The sequence below is a fragment of the Montipora foliosa genome, chromosome 6 (genome assembly GCF_036669935.1).
Source record: "Montipora foliosa isolate CH-2021 chromosome 6, ASM3666993v2, whole genome shotgun sequence".
In the NCBI taxonomy this organism is placed as follows: domain Eukaryota; kingdom Metazoa; phylum Cnidaria; class Anthozoa; order Scleractinia; family Acroporidae; genus Montipora; species Montipora foliosa.
This window is the reverse complement of record NC_090874.1, coordinates 73,187,915-73,207,914: the sequence shown is the minus strand read 5'-3', so window position 1 is coordinate 73,207,914 and position 20,000 is coordinate 73,187,915. Positions and strand designations below refer to the sequence as shown.

At 36.8% G+C, this 20,000-nt stretch overlaps 2 protein-coding genes across 3 annotated transcripts in view; one reads left to right on the top strand and one right to left on the bottom strand.

Annotated features, from left to right (window-relative positions):
- Positions 1-7,979, bottom strand: part of LOC138008387 (hsp90 co-chaperone Cdc37-like) — a 13,501-nt gene extending 5,522 nt beyond the window's left edge. The window contains exons 1-6 of the mRNA XM_068855707.1: positions 7,843-7,979; positions 5,200-5,333; positions 4,365-4,470; positions 2,812-2,859; positions 1,589-1,639; positions 854-919 (exon numbers count right to left, since the gene is read on the bottom strand). Coding sequence (XP_068711808.1) covers positions 854-919; positions 1,589-1,639; positions 2,812-2,859; positions 4,365-4,470; positions 5,200-5,333; positions 7,843-7,875 — 438 coding nt within the window. The 5' untranslated portion in view covers positions 7,876-7,979. The remainder of the gene's footprint in view (positions 1-853; positions 920-1,588; positions 1,640-2,811; positions 2,860-4,364; positions 4,471-5,199; positions 5,334-7,842) is intronic.
- A 34-nt stretch (positions 7,980-8,013) lies between these two features.
- Positions 8,014-18,149, top strand: LOC138008386 (sphingomyelin synthase-related protein 1-like). 2 transcript variants are annotated; one of them, XM_068855706.1, is made up of 3 exons: positions 8,014-8,826; positions 11,025-11,109; positions 12,958-13,100. In XM_068855706.1, exons 1-3 carry the CDS (start codon positions 8,068-8,070, stop codon positions 12,966-12,968), a joined length of 855 nt encoding a protein of 284 aa, XP_068711807.1. In that variant the 5' UTR covers positions 8,014-8,067; the 3' UTR covers positions 12,969-13,100. The 2 variants fall into 2 exon arrangements, with proteins under 2 accessions (XP_068711807.1, XP_068711806.1); XM_068855705.1 differs by lacking the exon at positions 11,025-11,109 and adding an exon at positions 14,174-18,149 and having other exon boundaries at positions 8,019-8,826; positions 12,958-13,108.
- Positions 18,150-20,000: the final 1,851 nt, after the last annotated feature.

The window sequence follows — 20,000 nt, the reverse complement described above, 5'->3', positions numbered from 1 at the left end:
AAACCAGGAGTTTCTATTCAGAACATGTTGTAATGTTTATCACTATTTGGCATCTCTGTGGCTTTCACAAAAAATTGTCAGATGGGAAAATGCAAGAGACAATCATTTATCACAAATATGTAGGCTAAAATTTAAACCCAGACTTCCCCAATGGACAGTTCCAAGGAGTATTGACAACTTCACAGTTTACGGAAGAGACTGTGTATTGGATAATCAATGTTCTACGTGTATTTACAATGATGACATAGCTATTCCATTTCTGTGGCGGGTTTCCGTAAACTACAAACTCTTGAAACTGAATAAATCTATGCTTAAAACTGCTAAATCGTGTTAACTTAAACAACTGAAATTGGTTAGCATCTGACTCATGTGCTATTACCTGAACTGAAACTCAAGCCTATTTTACGGTACTTAAATGAATTCTTCCAAAATGTCAATCAAAGTTTTGTGCGCTTCCACGGGCGCACACAGTCTTAGAACTACGCTGTATGGGATGCACAGCCCCAATGCCATGTGATTGCATCTCAAGATGACCTGCATTGTACATCAAAGGGGATTTCCTAATGGGCAACAAAGCATTTATCTGGGTAACCAAATTTATGGATTCAGGTGCCCGGCTTTAGAAAGAGAGACAACCTGGAATATTTTTTTCAATTTTGAGAACTGTGACTAGACAATATTAAATATAATGTGTAAAATCACTTCCTCATTTTTTCCAAAGGTCAGAATTTTGATCCTTTCACTGTATGTATTCCAAAGGCACAGACAACACAGGATTGTGGAAAGTGCTGACATACATGTATTAAACTACCAAGTGATGACCAAACATTAAATTTTTAAAGTTAATACTTACAGACTTTTCTACTTTTTCTTCTTCTGTTAGATTTTCATCTTGCTTTTTCCTTGGTGCATTTATGATCTGAACAGATATAAAATTGCTCAAATTCAGAGAAGCAGTCTGACTCCCCTTTTAGAGTAAAATTAATATCATTACAAAACTCATTAATAATTCATGATGGGAAACAAAAGAAATGTTTCATCAATCAATATCTGTATATATCTGATACAGATTTCTCTTTATTTACGTAAATGTCTCTTTGAAATTTCCCTGTCAAAATGTCTTGAATCAACAAAAATACCTAGTGTACATTAACACTTAAATGCTGACATTTAATAAGTCACATACAATATCTGTCAGATTTGTATCACATTTAAAAACTCTCGGCGTGATACAGATCTGCTGCTCATATTGTTTATATTACATAAATTAAAGCATAAGTTCAATACACAAACATCACTCAGATCTACATGTAATTTGGCAAATAATAAATAATAACAAATTTTGTTTAGGACATCATAAAAAAAAGTGGACACTTAATACTTGATAGTTACCAAGTTCAAGACAAAAAAGTTCAAAAAGTTAATAAGCTTACATTATACTAGATTTCTTGGGTACTCCATTGACACTGCATGCTAAAGAAACTTATGATACATGCTAAAACAAACCAAATTTTCATGCTACAATCATTAGACTGCACTATTTAAATAAAAAATATGTACTGCCATAATTTGCTTTAATCACACTTACTGTTCTGGTGAATCCTGCATGGCTAAGTGTGTCCACATTCTTGGGAGCTTTCTAACAAAAGCAAGCAGATGATTTGTCATTAAATTAATTTCAATGAATCACTTCAGTCACTCTATAATTAAAAAATTAAATTATAGAAGAAGAAGAATTCTACACATTGCCAATTTCATCAGACATTTTAAATGACTGTGCACAATAAATACAACTTACTGGAGTGAGACATTGACTCAATGTCTTGGTTAATCAAGTCCAAGGCATTTATTAATAACCCCTTCCCTACTAAATCGATACAGTTTATAGATCTTACTCTGACACCAGATGATTTTACCTATCCTATCAATGGGGCCAGTTTCTGAGGTGAAAGGTCCAACATCTACTTTATCCACTCAAAACTACCAGTGTGTCTTTTTTAAAGGAGAGAATGCATATGAAGTCATGGCAGCCATGTTGATTCCCCAAGTAAATCCGCAAAGGAATTAAACTCTATTCATGAACAGACTAAGTGTGAGGGTGTACAAGATAATTTACGATGTACAATTTCATAACATATAAGGCGATTTTCAAAGCAAAGGTTTGGACAAAAATGAATTTGCTTTAATTTAAAACCCGACTGTTCCACAGCCTTTCAAAACATGTCACATCATGATTTTAAAAATTGCAGTCATTGATCATTAGTTTAAATATACCGGTAATAAAAGTCATAGCAAATGTATACAGGTTAAATTTAATTGCAGGTCTCAATGATTTTAACCTAGTAGGTTGATTTGTAATTTCTTTGCGTCTGGAATTCATTATCATAACTACTGAGACAAAGAAATTACAAACAACCTATAGTTTAAAATCCTTTTGAACTGAAATCAAATTTAACCTGTGCCATACATGTATCTTAGCGCATGTATGGCTTAAAACGTTACACCAAAATCAAAACTCTGCTAACAATTTCTAATGATAACAATTCATGCTCAGAAATACTTGATGCATTGGTAGTAATTTTTAGCACTGACATTCAAAGCTTAAAATTATCAATATTACAAAAAAGCCCAGTAATTGAAAATGGAGACCTCCATTTTCAATTACTGGGCTTTTTTGTAATATTGATAATTTTATTAAAGCTTTGAATGTCAGTGCTAAAAATTACTACCTGTGGAGGTTTCTGCCAAATTGAAGAAGCTTTGTACATTGCACAAATTTATTGGTACATTGACAACTTGACCACTATATACCTTTTCTTTCTTGGTTAACTCCTCATCCTCTTTTCTTAGTTCTTTTTGCTGCAAGTAAAATTAATTAATACACTCAACTAAAAATGTTCAAGCTGTCATTTAAACTGTAGTTCATCACTTTGAAGTGAAAGAAACTGTTTTACAGGCAGAACTTAAGCTCTTTTCAAAGCCAGGAAACAGTGTTCACGATCTGAGAAAGAGGCTATTATAAACCAACTTTCTAATCTTTTTCTTTGGACAATAGCTTAAGATAGTACTGTAACTAGTATCAATAATAATAATAATAATAATAATAATAATAATAATAATAATAATAATAATAATAATAATAATAATAATCAGCAATAACTTTATTAACAAATTCTTAAAGAATCTTAAATTTGCAATATATAATCTACTAAAATGCTAAAAATGATATTCACAATCTTCATCCGTATAAATAATAAAAAATACTAAAAACTTCACTCCAACAGCATCAAATAACAAATGGGAAAATATACTTTAAAAACTGCTTGTATCCACAAAACAACGTCAATAAAGTGTCCCTAATTTTTGACAAATAAATAGACTAGACAGTGGTCAATGTCATGTATCACTGAGGTGTTCCTATCCAGCATTGTCACGGGCAGCTTTGAACAGTTCTTCCTCAAGCAATACTGCTGCTGTACTTTTGTGATCCACCTGATTCATGTACCGTACAAGTGCCTGTCACTGAAGATTTTGCATCCAGTCGTGGGTGAGTTCTTCTATCTAGCTTTTACCTGGTCCTTACAAATCATAGATAACTTATTACCCAAATTTCTTGTTTCCTACCATACAATACAATACAATTTGCATACTTAATTGACCACTCCGGGCCATAGGGGCTTTTCAGGGCCAATGAAACACAATTAACAAAATGACTGAACAGAACAACAACAACGGTTAAGAATCCTAACTGGCCGGAGGCAAACCAGTTGGCTATTTACAAATGCATCTGGGAAGTCTAACCAGGGACTACTAGGAAAAAATTCAATGAGTTCTCAGAGCGGGTCTTGAACCTAGGATCACCACTGAGATTGCAAGGCAATTGCCCCAACCACTGGGCCATACGGCTTCCCTCTAAACTCTTTCAGTCAAATTGCCAAAAACTCTTTCTCTAAAAAATGACCATGTCTTCAACCATTCTCAGTTCCTTTTCAAGAACTGAGCACTTGTATTTCTCAATAGATCAAACGAGCAATGAGCAAACAAATGGCAGGAGTTCAATTAAGACTCCCGGATTTTTAGTCATTTTCACCAGTCTCCTTTGCAAATTGGCTAAATCCAATATGGCAACCACTATGTTACTTTACTTCGTTATTTTATTGTTTATTTTTTTTGCATGTTGCCCAAACAACAGAATATATGTACTGTACTGACAAATCCAAGCAAGTTGTGTGAGTTACATGTATTTACGTCAGTGCCTTGCGTGGGACGCATTAGAATTTTGATGATGCATTTTTTGGATTTTATTTGTGTCAAAATGCATGATACGAGATCCCTGTGTACTAAACATGATTTCAATTTTTAACCTTCTTTTCCAATGCTTGTAATTCCTGCTTTAGCTCTTTTTCTTTATCTTCAGATGCAGGCAGGCCCTTGAGTTCTTCTCTTACTTGATTAAGCTTTTTGTTATTCCTAATAAATCAAGACATTATGACAGCTGCCAGTAGTTTGCATTAAACTTCAAGCTTCTTGAAATTGTTGTTCCCAATTAAATAGGATCTATTAGACATACCAGCAGTCTAGCATTTTTACTTGTGCATGTTGTTTCAGATTATAATTATAATGTCTAGATAAGACAAAGGATAGTGAAAAACAAACTCAAGTGGTAGTCGTCTGAAAATGTTTAACCAAACAAAAATGTTAACTACAACACATACATGGAATACTCAACTTAAAAAATAAAAACAATTTTGTTATAAACCCTAACTCTAACCCAATACTTCCTGAGGGCCCCCCCCCCCCCCCCCAACTGAGTAAAATAATTGTCTGGCATTAGACAGAGTAAAATCTATTAAGTCTCACTCTCAGGGGTCAATGGGTTATTAACATCCACACATGTTCCCCTTGACAGATTAACCCCTGGGAGGGAGATCTAATAGATTTTACTTGTTAATGGGATGGGGGTAGGGGAGGGATAGTTAAGGAGTAAATGGTTTAATGACTTTAATTTAGAGACAAAAGTATCCCATTTCTCTGAGTGAAGTACATATGTAGCCAACGCTTTTCATCGATTGTTGGTATTTATTTGAAACCACTGCCTACCCAATGGAGGACGAAAGGAAATCCCTTGTAAGAGGAGTGTATGTGTTCTCTGGAACAGCACATTGCCTTTCTGAGAAAATAATCAGAGTATGAACTTACGCCTTCATCCTTGACTCAAGTGTTTCTCTTTCTTTCTTTGCATCTTCCATTCTCTCAACTCTTGCCTGGTGACGCCATCTGAACAGACTGGGCGTATCAATATTAGGGTGAGTGTCATCCTCATCATCACTAACCTGCAGGCAAAAAAGAGTTAAAATTAAATCCTGCTGTACATAACCATGACTTGTATCAGCGAACGAAATGATACATGAAATTCATGAATCATATTTTGAACTATGGATATGAAATCAAGTGAAGATACACTGTATGATCCTCACAGTTATGAATGCAATTTTAGCAATTGCGCAAACAAGCCTGAAAAGTCTAGAACCGGGTATGAACCTTTAACCCCGGGATGCTGGTGTGATGCTCTAAACAACTGAGCTATGAAGCCACTGATGTTGTGAGCTGGTCATTTGTGGGTTCAAATGTTCTTGTGATGAATGAATGAATGATTGAATGTATGAATGAATGAATGAAATGATATATGTTCAAAATTAATCATATAATTATTCAACTGCAGATGTGAAATCAAGTGAAGTTATGATCCTTGCTATTATGAATGTTATTTTAGAATTTCATATATCATTTTGTTTGTGGATTCATTCATCACAGGAAGTACATTTGAACCCACAAATGACCAGCTCCCAACATCAGTGGCTTCATAGCTCAGTTGGTTAGAGGTCACAGGTTCAAACACTGTTGAAGTCCTGACTTTTCAGGCTTCCTAAGCATTATTTTGCTAAAAATTGCATTAATTACTGCAAGGATCATAGCTTCACTTGATTACAAAGTCATTCATGTAGCTAAATATAAATTATAACCACTATATTGTACAAACAAAGGCAGGTTGCAATAGTGTACTCCGAACCTTTTAACCAGTCTTTCTAGGACTAATTTATTTAAATTTAGTTTTATGAAGAGAATAGTTGGGGAATGGAATAGTCTCTCTCTTGATATTAGAGGAGAATCATCTGTGGAAGATTTTAAGTTGAAGGTTTCTAAATTTTGAACTCTTTGAATTTTTGCATATACCGGTATATTTTTAGTAGGTATATAGGTAGGTCGGAGTTTCCTCCTAGAATGGTGCTGTGGCACTTTTTGAGGATTCTTCCCATTTCAACACAATTCTTATGTAAATATTTCATTGATGTTTGTTGAAATAAAGCTTATTAGAGTGGTGTTTCATCACTGTGCATGAACTTAGAAGTTACATGTAGAATAGATACCCCAAATGTAGTTTAACTATTTACTGGGAGGGCAGGGGAAGGTGAGGTCAGGGCCTGTGCAGGTGACTAAGCACCTTGAGAGATCTTATAGAAGAGGATGAAGTTCTAGCAAAGACTAATTCCTCAGGAAGGAACAAATAAGTTCTAAGCCTGATGAATGAATAAAATGATTAATTTTATTACAGAGATACTGATGAAATACTAGGATTTTCCTACTAATGAAAACAATCATAATTTCACCACACACAGGGAACATAAATATTATCACTTTTATCTTTAACATGTGAAGATATAGGTGTCGTCATGGTAGCTAACATGATTAGCCAATAAAACGCAAGCTTCCCCTTCATTGTAAGATACTTTTGTGGTGTAATATAATTCTTCTGTACATTGACATTTTTAATGCACAAATTTATTTGACATTATCATGATTTCTTTTCACAACTTTCATATCTTGTTTCATGTTACACAACATGCATGTTTTAGCAGTTGGTGACCACTTTTTCACCCTTTTAAATGAATGCAAGCTGTTTTTATGCTCTAGTCATTTGTTTCCCCCACCCCTTGACCCCCCGGGGAAGGGTAGGGAAATTACATTTGAATGGTTTTTCCACTGGGGAATAGAGCAGACAAACACACGTAATTCCCCCACCCCTCAGTTCCTAAAAGATTCTGAGTCATCAAGGAAATGTTAGGGAGATTACCACAATATACAGTTCTTGCCATTTGAGTGTGCCACATGAACTATATAAGGAACGAAAAAAAAAAAAAAGAACTGGATAGAAACAAGACAGGAATAAGCGACCAAAAAAAAATTTTTGCACGTGTGAAAGTGCTCATTACCATTGCTCTTCGTTTCTTTTCAGTCCCAGTCCTCCTATGTAAGAATTCCCCGATATTTCCCCCTGTATGTCCCCAGAGGGGTAGGGCAGAAGAACGAAAATCTTGTAATTTCCCTACCCCCTAGAGGCGTAATTATGGCGTAATCTCGCGTAATTGCCCTAGTAATTTCTCCATATGTCCCCACTATCCCCGGGGGTCGGGGGGTGGGGGAAACAAATGACTAGTGCATTAATCTGGACATTTTATCAAATCTATAACTGTATACTATCAGCGATCCACTATCAATATACTATGGGAGATACTGTCAGCACTCAAGGATAAAATCCGTATCCTCGCTCGGCCATGTAATATCCTCTACTTTTTGTCTGATAAGGGCAGACCAAAGTCCAAATGACCATTTTAACTGGTAACAATTGATGGCAATCATACAGCCAGCTTTTCTCGTATACGTATGCATGGTTGTACTTTCAAGTTCTGTAACATAAGCTTACTTTGTGGAAAGTCAAGAGAACATAACAACAGAGACAGGTGCACAAATAAGAGAGTGAGGCCTGCTAGGAAAAGCACTCACCTCGATGTGATCCCACTTACTGTAATCTACCATATTGTAAGGTTTTGTCTGCGAAAATATTGCCAAACAAAATATGGCTGGCGAAGGCAAACCTTTCAAACGGAAGCAATCGTAGAAGAAAAGGACTGGTAACTGATGTATTGAACCGCTGGAGAAGTATATGGCAGGCCTCTCGGGCTCTTAGTTTCAAATGATGACAGCTCAACTTTCAGAGAAAGAAAAGTCATGGTGGGCCAGGGTAAAGTGGTAACAAATTGGACTTGTGAAGACGTCCGTTTGTGGCTACAAGGAAAGGGTTTTACAGAGTATTCGAATATCTTAAGTCATGACCATAAGATCGACGGCAAGGCTCTTTTGGCCCTTTGCGAAAGTGACCTCAGAAATCCACCGCTTGAGTTGAAAATCCTTGGAGATATAAAGCGCCTATGGCTGGAGATAGACTCTATACAACAACGCAACAGGCCGCCAACTGCTCCGTTATACGTACCTAATGGTTACAGAAAAAGGAGTGTCGATCAGATAGATGGTGTTTCGGACATAGGGCAATGTGTGCTTAAAGACGACATTAATTCTGATGATGATATGGACAGACCAGACCTCGACATATTATTTTCCGCCTTTTCAGACATTTCCGAAACAAGTCGGACTTTGATCAGTGTGGTTTACGCGTTCTCTGCTTTCTTCGTCACTTCTTTTGTGATGGTTTTTGTCCACGACCGTGTACCAGATATGAAGAAATACCCGCCTTTGCCTGATATAGTGTTGGACAATGTTCCCTTAATACCTTGGGCGTTTGAGATGTGTGAAGTTACTGCGCTTATTCTGACTGTCGTGATGGCCATTGTTATGTTCTTTCATAAACACAGACTCATTGTTGTTCGCCGCATGGCTGCGCTGTGTGGTACAGTCTTTCTTCTTCGTTGTGTCACAATGTTCGTCACATCTCTAAGTGTACCTGGTATTCACCTTGAATGTTCTGGAAAGGTGAGTTGTTTTAAAAACAATAGGCCTTTAAATATAGCTTTCCCTTTTGGTGAGTTTATTCCTTCCAATTCCAACCTGTCTTTTTTAAACGAAAAACTGATTCAGTAGCGATTCTAGAATACCTGGCGACTATTGTATAATCTTGTAGTGGCATCCCTTGAAGGGTAATTCGCTTTGAAGGCATATAGCAAAGGGTGTCTTGAAAACAAAGACCCCTATGACCCTAAGACTCGAAAATGAAGAAAAGTAACCCACAACCCTCAATTTGGCTAACCCTAGGCCTAAAAACCAACTTAAGGCGTTAGTTAGGGTAGGGTTAGGGTTAGGGTTTGGGGTTCATGTACTTTCTTCCTTTTCGAAGTCTTAGGGGTTTGTTTTCAAGACACCCATATAACAATAGATACTGTTCATATGTGAATTCAATTAAGTGGGCAGGTATTCCAGAATCTAACCCTGATTCCGACCAATCAACTTAAGTTTGGAGATTCTAGCAGATTCCTGGAAGCCCTGCAAAAAATGGTGCCATACTGTAAACTGCTGCTTAAAATCCCTGGGATCTGTTGCAACCTCATAAGGGGTCTTAGGTGGGGTTATAAATGAGGGGTTTATATCCCATGGAGCTTATAATTGCAGTAAAAAAGTTTTCAAAATGAGGTACATGTATTTTTGAGTGAAATACATGGTATTATTATTTTCCGAGAGGGCACGGTATTGAATCCTGCAATCTGATTGGTTCTTCGTACGGTCTGGATTTTCCTGTCTCTACCCACCAGCACGGTAACGCTTGGAGAGTTTCTGTCCTTCACCTTAAATTTTCATTTTTTGAAACCGAATCCCGTTTACATACAGAAGTTACTTTTTATTAGACAAGATGGAAATAGAATTCAAATAAAAAATAATATTAAGAACTCTTTGAAACTTTTAGTTTCAAGGCTACTGCCTAAGAAAATTTTACCGGAGCACTTCGAGCTTCCAACATTAAAAGGTAGTAGCCCGAGTCATTTTTTCAAGAGCCCAGAATTAATTAATCAAAAGTGAGGATGAATCACCTTGTGATAAGTTAGGTGCCCGTTCGGGCTACTCGTTCAGAGATTTGGTCTCCCACGCTTGTAAGTATGGCACCCCAGGTGACCGTTAGGCAGCAGCCTTGAGTTTCTACAGTGTAAGTCGCTTTAATACTACATTCGCTATCAAGCGCGACGTGAGTCAACAATTTAAAAAGTGATTTCAGAGAGGAAGGGAGTGAGAGGAAAAAAGTAAATAAGTTATTTACCAGCTAAGGGCCGGTCTGTATAGCATAAAACGTTGACCTTGGTCTTGAAAAAGCTGCCTGCGGCCTCGGGCAGCATTTTCAAGACCTTGGTCACAGTTTTTCACTATACGGACCTCCCAGCTGGCAAATGACATATATTTATTTTTTGTTTAATGATTTTTAGTGTTTAGCTTTTAATAAAATCAACTTCATTTCAATATTTTGAACAAAACCAAAGCTCTCTCCAAGTTAATTAATTCTGTAGACAAACAAAGCCCTTTGTTAAGTTGATGCCTGTCAAATCAGTATTGTACTTTAGTAATACAAACAATTCATCGCAAAGATATTTGACAAGAGATTTTTACCTTAATTATTTTATACAATAAAAGAAGAGTCTGTGAGACACCTCGTTGATGAGTTTCTCAAATGAGTGAAAAAGTTATTAGATGTTGTAACAGATTGGCTATAAGTGACTCACACAAAGGTACACAATACAATATACAAGAAGAAGGTTGAAAAGTTTCAATCATGGCTGACATTTTGTGTACATACATGTATCAGTTTCATCCTTGATAAACTTTACAGTTGATAAACTTTACAGTTGATAAACTTTACAGTTGTGAGCAAAATCAATTAAGAGAATTTTTGACGTGGTCAGATTAGATTTCACAAAAGGAAATATGAAAGGCAAGGTTTGAACAAAAAAGTACACAGCCTGTGACTGGCAATTTTGAACTGACTTTCCCAAAATAATTATGACTTCCCTCTTTTCTAAGGGGATTAGCAGAGATTGCAACTTCTCCTTGCTCACCAAAGTTTCTTGATTTCAGTTTGATACGAAGAACAATACTCTAGACCAGCAAGAAATTAAAAGGGCCCTTCACATTCTGACATTAATTTTGCAAATATGAAATTATTGTAAACATCTTTTAATCTTTGTTCTAAGTCAGCGAGGGATGAAGACAAATTATTTCCAAATTCTGCTGGTTCAACCTCAGACACTGAAGAGATCAGTAACTTGGCACGACTAGGTGAGGCGATCCAATATAATAAGACAGGTGCTTTGATTGGTTCAAATAGAAGTCATCTTGCAATTGGCTAAAAAATGTGCTAACACCAGAAAACATTTGTATAAATTGCCTCACCACATTACCCTCACTGACTTTGTCATCAATGAGGTAAAAAGGGAGTTGAACTTACTGACTGGCAATAGTTTTTTATACACTTTTCTTTTTGAAGTAGTAAAGGCCACCTGTTAAAATGATCAATATCACTTTAAACAATAATACCTCGGTGGGCTTTTATATGGGTGGGGCACGTTTTGTTTAAAGATGTACACTGTAGGTTGGCTTACAACTCTGGGGCTGAAAAGAGGGGTTGGGTGGGTGAGGGTTTTTACCCACTGACTTCAGCATGGCTACCTAGGGCGCTCCCAGTTGACGAGTAAAATCGTCTGGCCTAAACCAGAGTGAAATCTCAGTGTTTGGACGGTCTTACTCCTGGGAGTCAATGGGGACTCTGTTTTTGACTGCTTAAGCCATTGACTCCTGGAGCACCCTAGGACGCCCGCAGTTGACGAGCAAATTCGTCTGGCATTAGACAGAGTAAAGCGTGGTTCCCACTTTGTGATTTAAGCACAAACATAAGCGTAAGAAAAATCGCATTGGAATGGGTGTAAAATAAGCACAAGCACAAGAAAAGGAAATTTTCCTTTTTTGTGCTTGTGCTTGTTTCACCAGTGGGAACCAGCATAAGTTAAGCATAAGCACAGCATAAGCAGAGGCATGACGATTTGCACGCCATGTTGAATCTTACTGGATCTTTTCCGACTTTACTTCACTTGCGTATTGCCTGATTTTTCTTGCTTGTTTCTCATGGAACTGGGCTTAAGGGCTCACAGACAGATTTTTTGAGCTTAATGAGCTTAACAAAGCGTTATATTTTTCTTAAAGTTAACCTTAACGTTTACATTGTGGAAATAAAATTCTACCGTAATTACAAAATTCTGGAAATTCCTGAGGGGAGGGGGGTCATCAAAGACCCCCTGGAAAGGAAAATCCTGGGGGTAGGGGGGTGCAAATCCAAAGTCTTCCGTGGTAGGGGTATGGATATTTTCTGGAACCACACAAAATCATCATATCGTGAGCTGACCTGAAAACTGACTCACAAGCAAAAACAGCACTAACTGTTGTTTGCATCGACGGTTTTTCCCCATCCAGGCCCTTAAAGGGGCTAGGTCACACAATTTTGGGCAATTTCAGCACTGATCGAATGGTCATAGAATTAACTAAAATATCAAAATAACTGTTCAAATCTATAGAAGAACTCTAACAAAACACAGGGAAGCCAAGAAGGGACATGGATGGACAAAACTGGAGAGGATTGAAATGGATTGAATTTGGGTCAATTTGAAAAACGTCGGCCCACCTTTTTTCAAATTTATATCAGTCTATATCAAAATGTCATTTACAAAGCTGGAAAATCATTGTTAGTTGTTATGTGGCCATGATTTTGCAAATGAAAGACTTTTGCTCTGCCAATTTGACGTTTAGAGCTCATAATTAGCAAAATTAAACAAAGTAACCTAAAATAGCGTGACCTAGCCCCTTTAAGAGAGTCTCACTCCTGGGGGTCAAAGAGTTAAGAGGTATTTTACCATCATTCCTACCAGACAAGTAAACAGGTCAAGAAGAAAGGTCATCTGCAACTGATCCCTACCAATAAACTTGAAAAAAGTTGCTGAAATTGTCACCGGGTGTTGGTGATATTCACAGTGGTTGTGCAAAATATTTTGTTGTTGTAGTGGATTTCTATGACTAAATGAAATAATTGTTTAAAAAATTATTAAAAGTAACATTCTTATCATGTTTCTGTTGTAGTTGTACGGTGACACCTGGGCAAAAATCCAAAGAGCATTTGTGATTCTGTTTGGTTTTGGCTTGTCAGTGAATGGTGTGCGGACTTGTGGTGACTACATGTTCAGTGGTCACACAGTTACCATCACCCTGCTGAATTTCTTTATCTCTGAATGTAAGTACATGTATATTATGCACTAGACAGTAATAGATTATATTTTGTGGTTTTTGTGACGTACTGTCTCTTCACCAAATTTAACAAGAGAGAGATTTTTTCTTTCTTGGAGGTGGTTTGGATGACTGATTATGCCTCAGGCTTTGCATGGGACATTACTATAAAACCATGAAACAGCGAAATGAAACACCATGTATGACTCCACCATAAATTGAATACTAACCGTCAAAAGGTTGGATTTGAGATTAACTATCGTTTTAGGCCTAAAAACGTATTGCCCCTTACCTCAATCTTAAACTCAATGAATTAGGAGCAGTAATGTTTTAGGCCAAAAACTCAAAATCCAACCTTTGTTGGTTAGTGTTCAATGCAGGGTGAGGTCAGATATGGTGTTTTTGTGTTCCGTTTTGCTATTTTGTGGTTTAGTAATAATGGTACCCGTTTCCATTTAGATATTGTTCACCACTAACTGCATTCATATAATTTTTTTTACTTTCCTTTACTCAAACCACTGTACCGTGAAATGGCATTTTCTGGGTTGTGTTGAGAAAATGAGAGAATTGGCATTGACAATATAAAATAATTAAGGTGCGTTACATGTACTACAGTTTTTGGAAGACAAAGATCAAGATTTTGAAATTTGTGAAGTCTAAGCAACAGGATGTCTCTTCTGAAGTGTTAGTCATTGCAATTGATGTAAAATGTAATTTTACCAAACAAATAAAACAATGCAAATCAGGGGAAAATGCTAAATATGGCAACTGAGCTCCTGGAAGGGTCACTGGAAGCTAGACATTTCAAAGGCCTTTTTCACAGAAACTAGGTAAAATTACATTTCAAAATCTTGATCTTTGTCTTCAGAAAACTGTAGTAAGCCAACTTACTTGTAGGTGAAGTATGATTTTCTGAGTGAGTGTAGTGTTGAGAAAGACTGTTCAGGATGACATTGACTGATGTTTTTGACCCACAAAAACCAATTGTTAGTGGGTTAATTTATTTGAAATGTGTCTTTGTTTGTTTGGTTATTTACCAAATTATTTAAATGATTTTCATCTCTCTTCTTAGACACACCAGTGCATATGTACTACCTTCACACATGTTGTTGGGTGTTGAACATGTTTGGAATCTTCTTCATTCTGGCAGCTCATGAACACTACTCAATTGATGTGGTCATTGCTTTCTACATCACATCGCGTTTGTTCCTTTATTACCACACCCTTGCTAATACACGTGCATTAAAGAGAATAGATAGCAGAAGAACGCGCGTGTGGTTCCCTTTGTTCTGGTTCTTTGAAGAGAAAGTTTCAGGCAAAGTTCCAAATGAGTATGAATGGCCTCTGAAGTGGCCGTCTTTCTTTTCTCTAAAAGCAAAGTCACTGTAAGGTAAGACACAGGTAATGTGCTGGGATGATTACAGGGCACAAAATTAATGATGAAAATTGAATGGCTACAATCACCATTGCCTTTGCCATTTTTGTATTTATTCAGTGGTTATGGTGTTACATTGTATTTACTGTACATGTATACAGATTCTGTGCATTCACACCAACTGGATTTGCCTTTTGATTGTTTGGAATTAACGTCTACTAGTATGGTGCAGAACTTTGCAAATATATTATTTATGATTATTTTACAAGGAGACCAGCATTGATTACTGAAATGCATACATGTGTAATGATAATTTTATGATGATTTCCAATAGTTTTGAAACTGTAATGAACAAAATGTTATCTTTTACAGGACATTGTCTAATATATTTTGAGTCATATTTAGAAGCTATCGTATTTATTCAATTCTCTTGCCACATCAGGGCCCAGTTGTTCAAACGTCGATTAACACTAAACCGTGCTTATGTAAATACAAATCCAGGCTTGAATTTTGCCTGTAGTAAAGCCTTCACCAAGTGTCAGTAATAATAATATTATTTTTATGCTGAAGGAGTGCAAAAGTCTCGTCAATTTTGGAGGCAAAAAATCTAGTTGAAAAGTTTACTATTCAGAAATTAGACTTCAATAAGTATTTAGGTTTCCGGTAATCCAGGATTAAGTTTAATAATCAGGCTGTTAACATATTAGCCCAGGGCGTGGTTGTTCAAAAGCCGAGTAACGCTAATCCCAGAATAAAAATTAACCGAGGATTTCATTTCTCTACTCCCAAAACTTTACATTAGAAGAAGTGAATCTTCAAAAACAAAAATAAGCAAAAGAAACTTTCACCAAAAAGTTGAAAACATAAAACAAAAGGCCACGTTAGTCCTGGATTAAGTGAATCGGCTTTTGAACAACTGGGCCCTGGGCTATAAATTCTACTTTCATTTTTGAAGTGGTTTAACATTGATAGTGAACATCAACTCTTCCTTGGTAACACACAAAGTTGATGCTGTGCTGCAGTTCAACATAAAAAAAAATGCTTGTTTGGATGTTACTCTTTTGCTAATTTGGAAAGCAATAGCTTAGACTATGATCGTAGTGAACAAGTCAAGCCTCTGTCAAAATTTAAGTGGATGGATGGTCTAAAGGTTAACCTTAATATACATACTGCAGGTCATAAAAAAATTCTATAATATTTATTAATTTAAAATGGTTATTACAGAATTAAGTATCTTACTTCAAAATACGATGTTGGAGTAATTATTTGGTTTACTGTAATAGTATTTGGGCAGAAAGGGACATTTGTCGCTTGATGTCGAGTCTTGATGGTATAATTTGGGCATAAAATTATTATTTCCTTAAATAAGTATTCAGTGTTGCAAAAAGCAATATTGGATTATAAGTATTTAAAATGACATTCTGTTTTGTGATTTTTTTCTTAATACAGTATTACGTGGATTAGATTACTAACCCAACTGTAACAGTTAAAATAGAGATGGTGTGGTTTATTATTCAAGTTATCAACAAATTATTTTGCTCTTGGAGTGATTCTTTGTAAACAAAAGTAATATATTATCAATTAGGATGGGTTTAATATGTTTTTTGATGGTTGCTGTTAATAATGATGATTGCAACAGCTATTTCTCACATGTAATCCAGAATAATTATTGTCCCAGATTCCTTGATCAACCCAACAAAACGCCATTGGTGCATTATTTTCTTGTTATGGGATGCATGGCGCACATATCAGCCCACCCTGTTGTAGCTGTGAAATTTTCACTTTTTAACAAAACGTTATAAAGCACACTCTGTGTTTTTAGAGATCTGAAAATGTTTTGAATGAATAACAAAACAATTATTATTGAATTGGGTTTTCATAATATGTATGTGAAAAATCTGCATTATGAAGAGAGTGTTATCTGGGACAAGACCCAGGGCCCGGTTGTTCGAAAGCCGATTAACTTAATCCAGGATTAGTGTAAACTTTTGTTTCATGTTTTCAACTTTTTGGTCTAAGTTTCTTTCGTTTACTTTTGTTTTTCAAGATCGACTTCTTCTCATGTAAAGTTTTGCCAAATATCAGTGTTGAACAGCATTTAGGAGAAGAGAAATAAACTCCTTGGTTAATTTTTAATCTGGGATTAGCATTAATCGGCTTTTGAACAACCGGGCCCAGAACTTTACAATTATTGTATTTAAAAGCCTCATTAATGATCGATGATTATCAATTTGTTGGTGGTAGTTTTAAATAAAACAGTTTTTCCACAGTTCTGTTGGGTTCATGTGAATTACTGTGAGATTGTGTTTTGTCCAGTTTAGTTCAGTTTAGTTTAATTTGCGAATGTGAAAATGATTTACACATACGAAATGTTAATGGCACCCATTGGGAACTCGGAAAAATCCGTGTCCCAGACGGGACTCGAACCCACAACCCCCGTGATGTAGTCGGATGCTTTAACCACTGAGCTACTGGAGACTCTATGGTGAGCAAGGTTTAAATGTGGGCCTTTAACTCGAGCTGCATCACGCAGCTACAGAGTCAAAAAAGCGACTGACACTGATAGCTCATAAATGCATTGCGCAGTCACCTTTAAGCATATCTGAGATGCGGCCAATCGACCACCCAAGTGATGGAATGTGAGAATGATTTACCCAGGGAATGATTTAAATCATTTTCACATTTGCTCACTTGGGTGGTTGGTTTGCCGCATCTCAGATATGCTGAAAGGTGACTGCACGATGCAGTTATACAGGTGTAGGTCCCATTACCATTTCATATTAGTTTAGTTTATCAGAGTTTCACCATCAAGGTGGTCACACAACAGAGGAAAGCTCCAATTATTGGAATCCATGTGCACGATAGTAGCTCCATATTCAAATACTTGAAGTTGAACAGTTTGTATCGTATGGCCTATAGCATGTCCCTTGCTCTAGACTTCTAGTTTATTGACTGTTCGCGCAGAAAATTAGCATCACATATAATAGTATATAATAATGAAATCAAGTACTCCATAGAAAATAATTTATGATACAATATGCATTTAAATTGACAAAGATTCATGTACTTTAAAAGTAGGTAGAAAAAAATTAAAAGCATTCTTTATTCTCAGTAAGAAAGTTACTAACAGCAGACTTAAAGATATTATTGTTCTCAGTATTCTCAATGTTGCCCAGTAGCTTGTTCCAATATTTGAAATTCCATGAAAAAAAAAATGTTTGCATGCTGGTTGCGCTTTGAATGAAGTTGTAGGAATATCATAGAATTGACATCCCTTGTCTTGACGTACGGGAGATAGAAGTTCAGATATATTATTTCTTTAGACAATCCGTTGAAACATTGCTGATTAAATCAGTCTCCATCTACCCTCAAGGGATGGCCATATCAGTTTCTCTAACATTTAAGTTATGTTATGCTTCATGCTCGATGCGTGAACGCTGTCATTATTGGCAAGGCGTTTTTTTTTGGGTGAGCTCTGTTTGTTGGGATGGGAACAATATTCCATCTGTTTGGGATTATGTAATTTGTCCTGGGAATACCCAAATATAGAAGACATGATCTCAGCAAAGGTAAGGGCGCACCCGTCATCCACAAGAAACTAAGACTTTGGAGGAAAAGATCCCGACATTTTAACTCGGGCTTCGAAAGGGAACGAGTGCCATGTTGCAGTACAGGATACAGGAAATATTACATAACTTCGGGAATGACAGGAGTGCCTCAACTGAAACATAGGAAATATTAATTATTAAACATGTCACACTTAACATTTATTTCATTTGGGAAATAAAGTTCATTTAGTATTTGTCCTTATGGAGATAAAGGTATCATGCAGAGTTGGCATACTCTAGTTTAGGCCTGAATGAGCTACAATACAGATTTGCATTTATGTATACATTGTGTAGAAGTATAGCGGAAATTTCACCTAGTTCACAAAAGACCTGTTTAGCACTTGAGGAGCTTTATGCATTGTGAATTCACTATTTTAAATCCTGGTATATTATGCTACCCAAGAATGAACGATGAACTCTATCGAGAAAATGGATATTAAGAATAAATGGTGTAGAGGCGATATTTGAAAGGAGAAACAGTGGTCCTAGTGCGGTGCCCCATGTAATTAACTCCTGAGGTTACATCACAACCAGGTGATCTGGTGACGTAATTTGGTGGACTGGGAAGAAAAATTTTAACGCCGTATCCCACAACCGCGCGCGGCCTTAGGTGTTGTTTCCAAACTCCCTGCAGTATTGCCATCGCCAAAACTCAACAGATCATTACGTGTCTATCACATTTCCTGTTACTGAATGAACATTCAAGTGGAAATCGCCGAGATATAACCTCGCCTCTGCCATGTAGAAACAAAAAATAAGGCCGCGCGCGGTTGTGGGATACGGCGTTAAAATTTTTCTCCCCAGTCCTCCGAATTACGTCAACAGATCACCTGGAAGGTCAAATGTGATACCCTCCATGGTCGGTCACTTTTTGGGTTCTCTGGGTCAGGAACTCCCTCACCCAGGGCAACAGATAACCATTATACCATAATGATATAGCGTATGAAGTAACCTTTCCTGTGGTTCCCTATTAAATGCGTCAGAGAAATCCAAGCAAATACACCTTCTTAATTGATGGCCATTATTTACTACAGTTGCTGTATGATGCAATGCTATTATGAGTTCATGGGCTTTGAAGTTTCTTCATTTGTGGAAGCCATGCTGGAAATTTGTGAGGATAGTTTGGTTATCTGGGTGTTCTCAAATATGATGACAAAGACTTTCCAAGTTACATGTCAATGATATACGTCAATAATTTACATGGAACCAGTTTCACCACTTTTAAGAGACCTAATTATAAGGGTTGTCAGTACAACATTGTAGCACATAACAGCAATGTAGTGGTACCATATGAAACACCAATTATTGCTTAATAAAATACGCCCACTATTGTGGCGTAAAAGGTTGCCTTGGCAACATAAAAGCTCTCCAAAAAACATCCTATATTTGTCTTTCCTTTGCTTATATCTCAAAAATGAACTCAGTGACTCTCATTTTTATTGTAGAATTGCAATAAGCAATCTGAGATAGAACTATTGGCAAAGTTTTAAAAAATTCATGGGAGCCAATTTAGAGCTACCTTCATTTTTTTCTAAAGAGATCTTTCATGTTCCCTTTGCAACCTATTACTTCATAATCTCTGCTTACGAGCCAGAGGGCCCATCAGGCCGGCGCTTATCTCCGGTTTCCGTAGCATGAAGCGACTAGGAGTATTTATACTGGATGGGCTGCTAGTCCATCCCAGGGTTACCCCCAGCATTTTGCCGTTACCCCTTTATACACCTGGGTGGAGAGAGGCACCATGAGAGTAAAGTGTCTTGCCCAAGAACACAACACAATGTCCCCGGCAAGGACCCTAACCCGGATCACTCGATCCGGAGTCCAGCGCACTAACCACGAGGCTACCACGCCTCCCAATCACTTCATGAATAGTAGGCGCATTAAAATGCAAGTAGGCAGGTTATCAGGGCCTCCGT